General features: G+C 45.1%; 1 protein-coding gene across 1 annotated transcript in view; it reads left to right on the top strand.

Annotated features, from left to right (window-relative positions):
* The first annotated feature begins 6,752 nt into the window (after nucleotides 1-6,752).
* Nucleotides 6,753-14,337, top strand: part of CIBAR1 (CBY1 interacting BAR domain containing 1) — a 34,758-nt gene continuing 27,173 nt past the window's right edge. The window contains exons 1-5 of the mRNA XM_055125481.1: nucleotides 6,753-6,912; nucleotides 7,018-7,252; nucleotides 9,515-9,583; nucleotides 11,313-11,414; nucleotides 14,318-14,323. Coding sequence (XP_054981456.1) covers nucleotides 6,887-6,912; nucleotides 7,018-7,252; nucleotides 9,515-9,583; nucleotides 11,313-11,414; nucleotides 14,318-14,323 — 438 coding nt within the window. The 5' untranslated portion in view covers nucleotides 6,753-6,886. The remainder of the gene's footprint in view (nucleotides 6,913-7,017; nucleotides 7,253-9,514; nucleotides 9,584-11,312; nucleotides 11,415-14,317; nucleotides 14,324-14,337) is intronic.

Below are 14,337 nucleotides of genomic sequence, written 5' to 3'. Positions count from 1 at the left end.
ACAAAATGGAGACACGGACCCAAATGTGCGGCTCGGCTAGCGGGAGATCTCGGGGCGGGGAAGTACCGGTCTCCGCCCACCGCCGACACTTAAGGACAGTGCAGCCACGTGGGCTTCCCACTCGCCGCGCCCGCTGCTCCAGTATGACCGAGGAGGCCAAAAGAGCTACTTTGGACACTAGCAGCCCACTGAAATACTTGCAGTATGTGAACTGAGCGTTTCCGCCAGGCTGCCTCTGCGGGGGCCCGGTATTTCTCTAGGTTTTTCCATCTTATGAGCACCACAAAAGGGTAAAAGATTGTAGCGATAGAATTTCAGGCAGAATTTTCCCTGGACTTTATATGGAAACCCAAAACCCAAAATGTCATCTAATCATCAGCAATATGAAATGGTTCCTTAGTAACGGGTTGGACTTTGGGGAGACCAAAAAAGGGTAAAAGTTTGTAGTGACGTGTAATTTCTGGCTTTACTTTCCCTAGACTTTATACAGAAACCCAAAACCGCGCGGCCGCTGCCGTGGCCACGCGACCTAATATCATCTAATCATCAGCAATATGAAATGGTTCCTTTTTAACGGGTCGGACTTTGGTGGGAAATCCTAACAAGAATAGTAAGTCTTTTGTTGAAATATTGAAGGCAATCAAAGTGGTAGCCATCTCTCTAGACTGAACTAAGCCATATCCCCACGCCGGCTGAGAAGAAATATCCTTCTTTCTCAAGAAGAAACGAGGCATGGCGTTAACCATAGTATGATGTCCATTAAGTTGACACGGACCTGATGGCGTGGGAATGGGATACAAGGGAATAAATTATTATGTACATGGAACAGCGGGACGCTGGTGGAATCTCGAGCCGAGGCCGATACCAGCGCACTACTTTTGGTTCCAGAAACTGCTTGCAGACATTCTATCAGACTATCAACTAAGCCAGAGCCCCACGCCAGCTGATGACGGGAAATAACCATCTTTTTCGTTGTTTTTTTTTTCCCTTTGTCAGGCAGCGTGTTGATTACTAAACAGGTGTGAACTCGGTGGCGCAGGACGAGGGGGGAAAAAAATAGAAAAGTTATGTAACAAACAGCGGGACTTAATATCTCTACATTCTCAGCAATGGAGAACTACCAAATGCTTCCTTGACAGTAGGACTGTCTTTTTCTTTTGGGGGGGAAACCCCAGCAACAATAATGAGTTATGTGTTGAAACATAGAATGTAACCAAGATAAAGCGTAAACGAAGTGAAACTTATCACTTACAAGGGCGGGGACTGGGGGGGCGGGAGGGGGCGGGAGGTATACTGGGGTGGTTGGTGATGGAATAGCGGCACTGGTGAAGGGAAGGGTGTTTGAGTATTGTATAATTGACATAATCCTGAGAACTATGTAACCCTCCACATGGTGATTCAATAAAACTTAAAAAAAAAAGAGGTGCAGTGCCGGGCAAGCATGTGTAGACACCACAGTGACCCCAGCAATCACCCCAATCTGACCTGGGTGCCCCCTGCAAACACACGGGCAGGTGCTGTGGCCAAGGAAGGCGAGTCTCCTGGCACGAGCACCAAGACCTGATGACACACAGCGGAGAGTGTCGACACCATGGGTGACCTGGATAACATCTACAAGAACAGGGAAAGGAGGGGCAAGGGGTTAGGGAACAAAAAAGAAGGCACTCAGAATTCTTTTTTAAAAAGTTAGGGGCTAGAGTGATAGCACAGCGGGTAGGGCATTGCCTTGCACGTGGCTGACATGGATTCGATTCCCAGCATCCCATATGGTCCCCCAAGCACCTCCAGGAGTAATTCCTGAGTGCAGAGCCAGGAGTAACCCGTGTGCATCACCGGATGTGACTCAAAAAGAAAAAAAAGATAAATAGGGGTTGGGGGGATAGTCCAGCGGGTCGGGCATTTGCCTTGCATGCTGCAGAACCTGGTTCTATCCCCAGCACCCCATATGGTCCTCTGAGAACTGCAAAAATATTTTTTAAAAGAAAAAGATAGGGGCTGGAGCAATAGCACAGCGGGTAGGGCATTTGCCTTGCATGCAGCCGACCCGGGTTTGATTCCCAGCATCCCATATGGTCCCCTGAGCACTGCCAGGAGTAACTCCTGAGTGCAAAGCCAGGAAGTAACCCTTGTGCATTGCCAGGTGTGACCCAAAAAGAAAAAAAAGATAAAGATAAAGATAAATAAATCTTAAATGTTTTAAATCATTTCAAATGTTTTAGCTATTTTTAAACATTTTAAAATCATTTTAAATGTTTTAACTGTTATTCAGCCTGCAAATGACTACACTGACTTTTATTTCTTTCTGCAGTGCTAAGAATCCAACCCAGGATCCACACATACAAGGCAGGAATTCTCTTCATCATGGAGCCACATCCCAGCCCCAAATCACTCACACCTCCCTCTAGACAGCTATTTCTTGGGGGTGGAGCAATTGCACAGTGGGTAGGGTGTTTGCCTTGCACGCGGCCTACCCGGGTTCAATTCCCAGAATCCCATATGGTCCCCCAAGTACCGCCAGGGGTAATTCCTAAGTGTATGAGCCAGGAGTAACACCTGTGCATCGCTGAGTGTGACCCAAAAAGCAAAAATTTTTTAAAATTAAAAAAGTAAATAAGCAGGCAGCTATTTCTTAAGATATGTAAGTTGATCATAGAACATTAAAAGATGTCCAATATTATTAGTATCCGGGAATGGGAATTTAAAATACTATTAGATATAATTTGATATCTACTAGGTGGCCAGAATCAACAATATCACAGACAAAATCAAAATCCTTATAGAAGCTGACACTGAAGGTGAGATTGGAATATTATATGCCTAAACCTCAAATGTCAATATCTTTGTAACTCACAGTAATTTAATAAAAAAGAGAAAAAATATTTTTTAAAAGTTTAAAAAGAAAGTTAAAGTAAAATCAAAATATTCAGAGAGAAAAAAAAAGAAACCCTTATTGCCTGCTAGTAGAAATGTAAATGAAGCAAGAAACTTAGAAAAACAGTTTGAAAGGTTCCTGAAAGATTCAACATAGTGGTTCCACATAACCCAATTCTGTTCCAAAGAAATGTATTTATGTTCACACAAAAGCTGCTCACCAAACAGGTTTTTTTGCAATAGCCAAAAAAAGCAGAAATAAGCCAAAAGTCTATCAGTTGATGAAGAGAAAAACCTAGAAGGATTGGGGGGAGTATGAAAAAATACTGTAATGAATCTGGAGTTTCTTTGGGTGGTTATGAAAATGTTCTAAAACTGCACCAAGTGCAAATATACTAAACATTGGACTGAAGGGATTGAATTACACATCTTGAATAGGTGCATTAGTATGCTAGCTAATTACATCTCATAGAAAGCTGTTCCCCCATAAAAGGAGATCAGGAAGATAATTGTGGCTATATTCATAAGGTTTTTTTTAAGATAAATATAGCTTGTTTTATCTTATAAATCTGAAAACAAGTTTCTCTTGGTTTGAAATAATTTGATTCATTCAGAAATCTCTCATTAAATGGTTTAGAATTGGCCAGCTGTAGACAAATTGGTCAATGGAAGCGAATGCCCAGAAACATACCAACTCATATAGCAACTTGGTATGTGACAGAAGCAGTAATCACAATCGGATGGGATGGAGTGGGAACTAAATAATAAAATTGTTTTGACACAAGTACTTATCCATACAGAAGAACATAAAATTGGAACATTACCTCATTGATCATATAAAATAAATTTCCAATGAGGTTAAAGAAATTGTTAAATTTTGTTCCCTGAAAAAGTTATTATAAATATGAAAAGACAAATCATTTCTATACAGAAAATTTGGATAAAATAAAGTATAAATATTCAGAGGCATATTTTGTAATAGAATAAGCTAGAAAGAAGCAACATTCACTAGAAGAATGTAATCAATGTGATTTATTCATACAAAAAAATCAACACAGGACTGCATGCAATAGCGTGTATAGATTTCTAAGATATAATGTACTAAAAGTAAGTATCAAAAGGTCTATAAAGTAATACGCTAGATATATGTATGTATGTGTGTGTCCATACACACAAATATAACATCTAAAAGCATAAAAACACATCATATTTAATCGGAGGTTTTGCCTGACTGATGTCATTGTCACAAAATTCCAAACGGGATCGGACCACCGTCTCCTTCATGCAAAATTCGACTTCACACGGAGGGGAGAAAGGTCTGCAAAGTTAAAGTTTAAGAAGGGAACTCCCAGAATGGCTACCAACTGGGAGCTCTTTGGCACTACTGCTGCCACATGAGAAGACGCCGTCCTTGACAACATCGACGAGGAATATGATGGACTGGTTCAGCACCTCCATGACTGCTCGAAGAATACCGAGAGTGAGAAAGCCACAAACAGACGCCTGTCTTCGGAAACTCTCAAGGTCATTTGCCAACGTGGTTTGGCGCGAGCCTCAGGCAACCACAAGCTAACGTCTGAGAGATGCGATAAAGGAAGACCTCAAAGAGAGAAGAGCAGCAGTGTTGGCCAGTGCAGCAGAAGCCGGGAAAAGTATTCGCAACGCTCGCCTGTCCTTCGCCAACTACAAGACCAAGATGACTGCCCTCCAATGGCCTGATGGATCTATCACATCTTCCAGAAAGGCAATGGAGAAAATTATTCATGACTTCTACTCGGATCTCTTTGACAGCTGTGTCCACCTGCCCACATACCAAATTCCAAAGGATGGATATGTCATTCCCAACGTCCTCCCATTTCATCGGTAAAGACACGTACAGCACCTGGTCCAGACAAGGTCAGACCCAAACACCTGAAGAATCTGCTGTCAGTACTCGTCAATACACTGGCTCAGTTCTTCATGTGTTACCTGTCTGAATGCAAGGTTCTGTCCCAGTGGAAAACCAGCAGGATTGTCCTGTTGTACAAGAAGGGAGACATCCACGACATCGGCGTGCAAGGCCAAACACCTTACTCCAGCGCCAAAGCAGTTCTTACCCAGTAGCACCTGGTGCTGAGGAATACAGGACACAAATGACAGATTTTTCTCCACTCGGTCTAGCCTACAAAAGAGAGTTTATAGGCAGAGGAAGGTGGGGTATGCAAGTTCTGCCTAGAAAGAGTGGGCGTTATCCAGGGTCACACCCAGCAATGCACAGAGGTTACTCCTAGCTTTGCACTCAGCAATCACTCCTGACAGTGCTCGGGGGACCATACAGGATGCTGGGAATCTAACCCGGGTCAGCCACGTGCAAGGTAAACGCCTTATCCGCTATGCTATGGCTCCAGCCGCACTAGGGAGGTTTCTTGAGAGAAATAAAGCTGGATTTAATCCCAACTGGCCATCATGCTGATTAAATAAAATTAAAAATTAATATATAAAAATAATAATCCTAACCGGTCATACAGAGCCCAGAGGACATGAATGACAGTAGTCACTAATCTCAGGGGACTATCAACCCCTATATGGTCCCCAAGGACCGCCAGGAGTGATTCCTGAGTGCAGAGCCAGGAGTAACCCCTGAGCATCACCAGGTGTGACTCCCCCTCCCCCAAAAAAGACCAAAAAAATAACAACAATAATCTCGGGACTATGCAATTTGTAGGTCTGCTTATGACCTCACCCGCCCCTCTTCCTAGCTCTGCATTATTCTGGAAGCTCCCCCAATCACCCAGGAGAGGGAAACTCCACCAACATGTGCTGAATAAGCAAACAATACTCAGCCTTTTCCACACACTGCCAAGAGCCACACACAGACTGAACGCACAGAAGGCGGCAAGCAGCTCGGGTTCAGAGACCAGTAGACCAAGAGCTAGGAGGATCTCTCCAGGGTCGGACCTGCCTCAGGAGCTGGGGGAGAAGGCAGCTGGGATAGAGAGGGACCACTAAGTCATCCATCAATGGTTGGAGGGATTGTTTTGGATGGGAGATGTGTGCTGAAAGTAGACAAAGGACCAGACGTGATGGCCTCTCAGTATCTGTATTGCAAACCATAATGCCCCAGAGAGAAAAAAGGAAATTGTCTGCCATAGAGGCAGGGGGAGGGTTGGGTGGGGAGGGATATTGGGCCATTGGTGGTAGAAAATGCACACTGGAGGAGGGATGGGTGTTCCATCACTGTGTAACCGAAATTCAATCATGAAAGCTTTGTAAGTGTACCTTACAATTTAAACAAAAAGAAACAGAGACCAGGACTAGCAGGAGCTGTCCTCCTTGGTACCTCAGCTCACCCTCTGCAGCGCCTGAAGCAAGGGGGTTCCCCCAAGGCTGAGCCCATCCTCCAGGACCCAAGCCCACCCAGCGTGGGGGCAAAGAGGCGTGGCCCGCAGCGGGGGCAGCAGCAGTGAGGAGGCGTGGCCGGGGGCCAGGAGGCGTGGTCGGAGGCCAGGAGGCGTGGCCAGCACGAGGAGGCGTGGCAGGCGGCCGCGCGGCTGCGAGCCCGGGGCGGCGAGGAGGAGTGGCCAGCGGGAAGGAGGCGTGGCCCGCGGCGGCGCCGCGGCGAGGAGGCGTGGCTGGCGGCCGCGCGGCTGCGAGCCGGGGGCGGCTAGGGGGCGTGGCCAGCGGGAAGGAGGCGTGGCTGGCGGCCGCGCGGCTGCGAGCCGGGGGCGGCTAGGGGGCGTGGCCAGCGGGAAGGAGGCGTGGCTGGAGGCCGCGCGGCGGCGAGGAGGCGGGGCCCGCGGAGGCCCGGCGGCGAGGAGGCGTGGCCCGCAGCGGCGCGGCGGAGAGGAGGCGTGGCCGGCGGCGGCACGGCGGCGGGGGGCGTGGCCCGCGGCCCGCGCGAGGCTCCGCCCAGCCCGGCGGCGGGGGCGCGCGCCGCGTTGCCGTGGAAACGCCCGGTGGGGCGGCGCGCGCGCGGGGCGGGCTCCCGGCTTCCCGGAGCCGAGGCCCGCGCCGTTGGGCCGCAGCGCGGGGCAGGATGTTGCGGCGCAGCCTGGAGAGCCGGTAAGTGAGCGGCGCCGGGCCGGGGGCGGCCGGGGCGCGGGGGCGGGGCGGCGCCGGGCGGGCCGGGCGCGGCCGGCCGTGCTGCCCGCGGCTCTCGGTGCGCAGGGACGCGCAGACCAAGCAGCTGCAGGACGCCGTGAGCAACGTGGAGAAGCACTTCGGGGAGCTGTGCCAGATCTTCGCCGCCTACGTGCGCAAGACGGCGCGGCTGCGCGACAAGGCCGACCTGCTGGTGAACGAGGTCAACGTGTACGCGGCCACCGAGACGCCCAACCTCAAGCAGGGCCTCAAGAGCTTCGCCGACGAGTTCGCCAAGCTGCAGGACTACCGGCAGGCCGAGGTGCGGCGCGGGCGGTTACGGGCGGGCGCGGGGGGCGCGCGCAGGTAAGGATGAAGGATGCTCCGGGCGGGCGCGGCCCGGGCGGTCACGTGGGCCAGGACGGGGCCGCGGCGCCGGGCCGCCTTCCCGCCCTCGCAGGAAACTTGATTTTTTGAGTCTCGGAGGCAGCGGGCCTGGGGGAGGATTCCCGCATCCCCACCCCCACCCCGCGCGAGGTGAGGGTGAGGTTGATGCTGGGACCCAGGCAGTAACCCCCGCTACACCCCCCGCACACACAGGAGACTCTTGTTCCCTTGAAGACCTCTAAAGTGCTTTCACTTGCATTCTTTTCCTTGTTTTAGGTATAGTGCGGGTTGACTTGTTAGGAGTTGCCTGGTGAGAGCTGAAGAATTTTTGGTGCTCTGGTCATCAGCACTTTATTTAAAAGCCTGAAACAGAAAGCCAACTATTAAAACAAAAAAATAGGGTATTGCTTTTTGAATTCCATAATTATCCGTATACAAATTTGACTTGTAAAGTTAGAGGTGCATTTTGGGAAAACATTGAGTTCATGTCATGTGGCAGTTCTGTAATAAGCAAGTCTCAGCTATACATAACTGAGTACTTAATACTTAAAAAATAATTTCTCACTGATAGTCCTAAAATCCTATGTTAGCCAATAATTCCAATACCCCCTCCTAGAGAAAACTTTTATGCTATTTATCAAATAGCAAAGTGAACTGATTTTACATTTGTTCTCCTTTTTATTTCCTTTGCTTACCAAATGGTGGAGGTGATAATGAACAATGAACAAAAGGTAGGCAAAAAAGGAGAACAGACAAAAGACTTGGACAGTCCTGACACTGAATCATCAGTGGATGGATTATTAGAAATGGTATAAATGGAACTATTCTGAATATCATTGGGTTTGATTTTAGGCATCCTGATATTTAAATGCTTAAGAGAATTTAATTTTCTTCGTCTTTCTAAAATTTTTCAAATGAAATATCTATATATTTTGCTTATCAAAACTAAAGCAAAAACAGGATGCAATGAAGTGTACTCAACTAACTATATAAATGTATTATATCCGTAAAAGCCCATTCTCGCTACAAAAATAACAAACTCATTTTTAACCATAAAATACATGTCCTCTTTCATTACCTGACCTGAGAAAGAAAATTTTGATATCCAAAAGTTATTTTCTTATGCTGTATTTATATACTTGCTTTTAAAATAAAGTGTTTCTTCACTACCTCCTATTAATGCCATTAATAAAGCTGCATTTTGAAATGTGGTTGGAATTGTACTGTTTGGGGCCAGAGCGATAGAACAGTGAGGAGGGTGTTAGCCTTGCATGTGGCCGACCTGGGTTCGATCCCCAGCATCCCAGATGGTCCCCTGAGCACGGCCAGGAGTCGTTCTTGAATGCTGAGCCAGGAGTAAACCCCTGAGTATCCCCAGGCATGACCCCAAAAAAGAAAAAAAGGAATTGTGCTGTTTAAGAAAAACTCTTGATTCTAAATAACTCTCATCCAGACGGACTGACAGCTCCGCATCATGGATGACCACTTTTCTTGTGCTTTGATAATAGACAGTGGTTTCTTGAGGGGGTGGAACAGAACTCCACTTACACAGAGGTCTTGTAAGATTTGTTCCCTTTGTCTGTTTAGGGGCCACACCTCGTGATGCCTAGGGGTTATACTCAGGAATCACTCCTTCTGGTGTTCAGGGACCCTATGGGGTGACGGGGATCGAACCTGGGTCGGCCGCGTAGAACCTGGGTCGGCCGCATAGAACCTGGGTCGGCCACGTGCAAAGCAAATGCCCTGCCTGCTGTGCTATCAATCTGGCCCCAGCTTTGTTCATTTCAAAGATGATGTTGCTTTAAGTATCTCCAATATTCTCTATCTTTCAGCTTTGATTTGCATAGATGGAAAGTTGGGCTGTTATATATTTGTGATATCTTAAAACTTGCCCGGAAGCTACTACTTGAAGGTACTTTAAGCGCCGATAGATGTGGTGTGGCCGGGTGAGCTCCTTCGGAACTCAGGACACTGTTTACCTACAGCCCAAGAGTTGGTGTTTAAGTTTAGCTCTGAGTCACTCATTTCTAATACTTTGTTTATGATATGAGATAATATGTAACATTTATTGTTTTAAAATTTTAATATTGCTATGTGTAGTGATTATGTTCTAGTTAAACAGTACAGGATTTTTTTTTTTTAATTTGTATTCTGGTATATCTGTTTCTTTTCAGTTACCTTTTATAATTTTCAATAGGTTGAAAGACTTGAAGCCAAAGTTGTTGAACCTCTGAAAGCTTATGGAACCATTGTCAAAATGAAACGAGTAAGTTCATTTTTCCTACTACTTTTAGGTGTTCTATCAGAGAGGACAAGGCTTTCAACGTTTGTATTTAATAAAAAGTATAAAATGGTGTTTAAACAAATTATAAGTGTCATTTCTTAGAATTTAAATATTTTTTAGTGTGCTTACTAATTATACTACTATAATATAAAGCAATACTGTAATAAAAAGTATAAAATGGTGTAATAAAAAGTATAAAATGGTGTTTAAACAAATTAGAAGTGTCGTTTCTTAGAATTTAAATATTTTAGTGTGCTTACTAATTATACTACTATAATATAAAGCAGTACTGTAATAAAAAGCATAAAATGGTGTAATAAAAAGTATAAAATGGTGTTTAAACAAATTAGAAGTGTCGTTTCTTAGAATTTAAATATTTTTAGTGTGCTTACTAATTATACTACTATAATATAAAGCAATACTGTATTATGGAAACAAAATATTTACTATTTATAGTAATGGATATGTAGACAGAATTTTTGTCTATATATTTTAGACAAGATTTTAATGTTTTAGTTTTGAGGCCACACCTGGTAGTCCTATGGAGTTGTTCCTGGCTCTCCCCTCAGGAATTACTCCTGGCAGTGCCCGCGGGGCCCTATGGGATGGGAGTATAGCGCCACAAGGCACAGCCCTGTCCCTTGTACTATTGTTCTGGCCTCTAGACGGAAATTGTTTTTAGTAAGTCAATATAAGTTTATATTTTTTATTAAGATCGGTAATAACATGCAGACCAAAATGAGCATTACAAGATTGGTGTTTTGGTTGGTTGGTTGGTTGGTTGTTTTGATTGGGGGTGGGCAGGATTACGCCCCACCCAGCAATGCTCAGGGCTCACTCCCGGGTCTGCACTCAGAGATCACTCCTGGTTGCAAGGGTTTGAACCCCGGTTAGCCACACGCAAGGCAGGCATCCTGTTGCACTGGACTGTCTCTCCAACTCCACTACTTGTTACTTTCTTTTTTTTTTTTGTCTTTTTTTGGGGGGTGGGGGGGTTACACCTGGCTACGCTCAGGGTTTACTCCTGGCTCAGCACTCAGGAATCAGTCCTGGGGATCCTCAAGGGACCATATGGGATGCCAGGGGTAGAGCCCAGGTTGGCCGCATGCAAGGCAAATGCCCTCCCTGCTGAACTATTGCTCCAGCCCCACAACTTTGTTTTTTATATCATTTTTGCTGAAGAACAATTTACATTTAATAAAATGTTGCCATTTTAAGTGCTCATTGAGTTTTGAGAAAAAGTCTTACATATATAATTTATGCAAGTAAACACAGTAACCATCACAATCAAAAAGCTACATATACTTGTCCAAAATACATATACATATATGTGTGTATATACATGTGAAAAGAGGATTTACATTAAAATTGTTCTCCCTGTATTATTATTTTAGTTTTGTTTTATCTTGCTCTCTTTTGAGGTCACACCGGGTTGCTCTGGCTCTGTGCTCAGGGGTGAACCCAGGTCAGTGATGTGCAAGACCAGAACCCTACCAAAGATGCTATCTTGCTGGCCCCTGTATCATTTTGAAAATGAAACACATCCAACCACATTTCACACACAAAGGCTCAGTAACTGTGTAATAGGAATATTGTAGTAATGATTGCTGTGGTGCTGTTGCTGGGTCAAGTAGGCAGTGTTTTTCTTTTCCTTAAACAGCATATATTTTATTTAAATCAACTATTTTTAACAATAGATATCCATTTGCAGGACGACCTCAAAGCAACATTAACAGCAAGGGATCGAGAAGCTAAACAGTTAACTCAATTAGAAAGAACACGTCAGCGAAACCCATCTGATCGACATATTATTGTATCCTTTGAATTTGAATCTTAAATTTGCAAATATATAGGTAGAAATTGTGCATTTTAGTTACAAATTCTGAATAGAACTTGGAGTATAAAGATTAAAAGGAACCACAGGTATTCAAGAGTGTACTATAAAATGTGCTCGTTTTAAAGAGAATATAAACCACAAATGTTAATGTTTTTTAGAGCTAACTCAAAATTCTGAGATATATTTCTAAGTGATGACTAAATAGTCTATAAAACTCTGTTTAATCCTATTATATCAGTGGCATCTCTGCCCTACTTTTGAGTAAAAATAAGACAAGTAGATTTCCCCAGTATAATTTCCTTCATCTTAAAATTAAAAAGCAGCTATGTGAAACCAAAGCTTTGACCTCCAGCCAGAGATTGTTAGGAGACTCAAGTATAAATTGAGATCCACAGTTGGATCTCGGGGAAGCTACCTAAGAGTTTTTACCGTAGCAAGGTAGCAAGATTTTTATATTAAGAATATGTATTTCTTATCTTTGAACGTGTGTTGTTTGTGACTAAGCAAAAGAATAGGAATTAGTGTTTGGTGAATTGCCAGCAACTGGAATAGGTATAGATGTAGGAAGTACTAACTTACCCCCCGCCTCCTTTTCCCACTCTTACATGCTCCCCACTACTTCCTAAGCCCTTTTCCTGCCCCAGAGGAGTCACTCTTTGGAACACTAAGCTTCAGAACACCTCCATCCCCTAGGAAAGCCTTCAAGCAAGGATTTGGGTCTGCACGGATTGCCTGGTCCTTCTTCGGACCAAAGGCCTGGGCCCAGTAAGAGCACTGTGCAGTTGCGGGGGGCACTGCTCAGAATAAGGCCAGAGCCCGAGAGTCGCACTGGTTTCTTTGTGGGGAGTTCCCCAAGCAGTGTTCAGGGGACCAGGGCAGCACCCAGTGATGCTGGTCAGACTGCGCAAGGCTAGACAGCTCAGCAGTGAAATGCAGCGGGGGCCCCTGGGCCATCCATGGTGGTGCTCGGGGACTAGTTGCTAAGAGTTCCGACAGGACCTCGTGGGGGGGGGGGGCGCGTGTGCAACTCAGCAGGCTACAGCTCACAGTTTGTGTATGGCAATCCCTGGGTTCGAGGTACCATACTGTTCCCAAGCACTGCCACAAAGTAACCCCTGCAGACCTGAGTAGCCCCTGAACACTGCTGCTTGTGACCTGGAAGCAAAAACGGGGAAAAGTAGAGTTAGCCAGAGGTCAAGATTTTGTTTGTTTGGAGAAGAGCATAAAGTCAGGAAAAAGTCCCATCTGGAATTCGGAGCTGCTGGGCAGACTGAAACAAAGGGATTGATTGATTGATCTGGAGACAGCAGATTGGGCTGCCCCAACACAAAAGGAGCCAGGATGTTAGGTATGAGGAGCACTGCTGCGGAGCGCTCAGTCGTACTTAGGTGAAGCAGGTTGATGGGCTCAGGCAGAAGGAAACTCCAGAGCAGCTGACTAGATTACTGCTAGAGGTGACCTCCTCGGCTGACGGACAACAGTCTTTAATTCCTGTGGATTCCAACAGCTGAAACATCAAAAAGAAATAACAGCCTGCATACAAGTATATTCGGTATAAATATGAATTCAGGCATGGCATCTCAAGGAATATTTATCGGGAGAGATCCCTAAAAATCAGTCTGAGTGTTCAGAGAGGCATGCTCAAGTCATTGTGTGAAAGAACAGAACATCTTCTGAGGTGACAGGAGAGGCTGCGCCATCGAGGACTCCAGGCCTCTGCCTGCTTGTGCCCCCGCCAGCACGCGTCCTCGAAGGCTTTGAAAAGCACCATTCTTACTCTCCATTCACAGGCTGTTTCGCACTTCAATTGTATTCTAAACTAATAACACGCAGTATGGTGATGCTCCTTAGAGCAGTACGGTAGTATTTCAGTCAGAAGTGTTCCCACTCAGATTGAACGTCACAGGGTCTTGCACAAATGAAATGCTAGAAATCTAAGTCCTCTTTGCTACAGATGGCCTTGCAGCATTAGGCCAGTTGCCATACTGGAGTAAAAGAAGGAAACTTTTGAGAAACGAATAAAAGTTGCCGGAAGGTGCTAGATTCTCATACAGAGGTTCCAGCTGTGGCTTCTGCGTCCTGCTCTGGTTTAGTCAAGTCTGACTGCACTTCTCAGTTTTTCAGTGAAACTCTATTGCCATCAAAAAAGGTAAAGTAAGCCAAAATAAAGAATTCCATCAGTCACGGGTAAGGCAGTGTTTGGAAATTAGTCCTTGGCAGTATTCTCATTAGTAAAAGGATAACAAACCAAATGCCTTTTCATACTAATCTTCAAAGGAGTTCTGTTTCACTTTGAATTTCTTGTGATAGGATTTTTTTTTTGTTACTTCAAGCCCAATAATGTATTGTTCAGTGCAGTTGTCAAGAGGGGGGAACCATGCTCCCAATCATCCCCACCTGCAGCGACTGCACAGTCTCAGTTGAACCCTGAACCCATAGTTTCTGTGCAGTGTTGTGTTAGAACTGGACCAGGAGCTGAAGGCGCTGAATCAGGCTTGCGTGCAAGAGACCTGGGTCCAGCCTCAGTGCAGTTGGGACTGAGATTGAAGTACCGGATGTCACCCAGCCATGCTCCCCTCCCCCATACCAAAGTAACACTAATTCAAATCTATGTTTAAGTTTGTATGGTTCTTGAAAACATTAGGTTCAGTATGATATGTGTGTATTTACACACATGCCAGGCTATAAATGAGTATGTTTTTAAATGCTTAGTATCTTGAAACTGCATATTTAAATTAACCTGAGTATATATAATAAATATAGAGTTATAACAAATGTGTAATCTAATCTCCAGAGTATGTAATTTTTTGAGTATATGATTTTAAGTTTATAGGAAAAGATTGCTTAAAATGTATTTTTTCCTTCATGAGAAATTTCAGTCACAGGTGGGTAATAGAGC

This window comes from Sorex araneus, chromosome 2, assembly GCF_027595985.1.
Source record: "Sorex araneus isolate mSorAra2 chromosome 2, mSorAra2.pri, whole genome shotgun sequence".
NCBI lineage: Eukaryota > Metazoa > Chordata > Mammalia > Eulipotyphla > Soricidae > Sorex > Sorex araneus.
The sequence above is the reverse complement of the archived record's forward strand: the minus strand, read 5'-3'. Positions and strand labels throughout refer to the sequence as shown.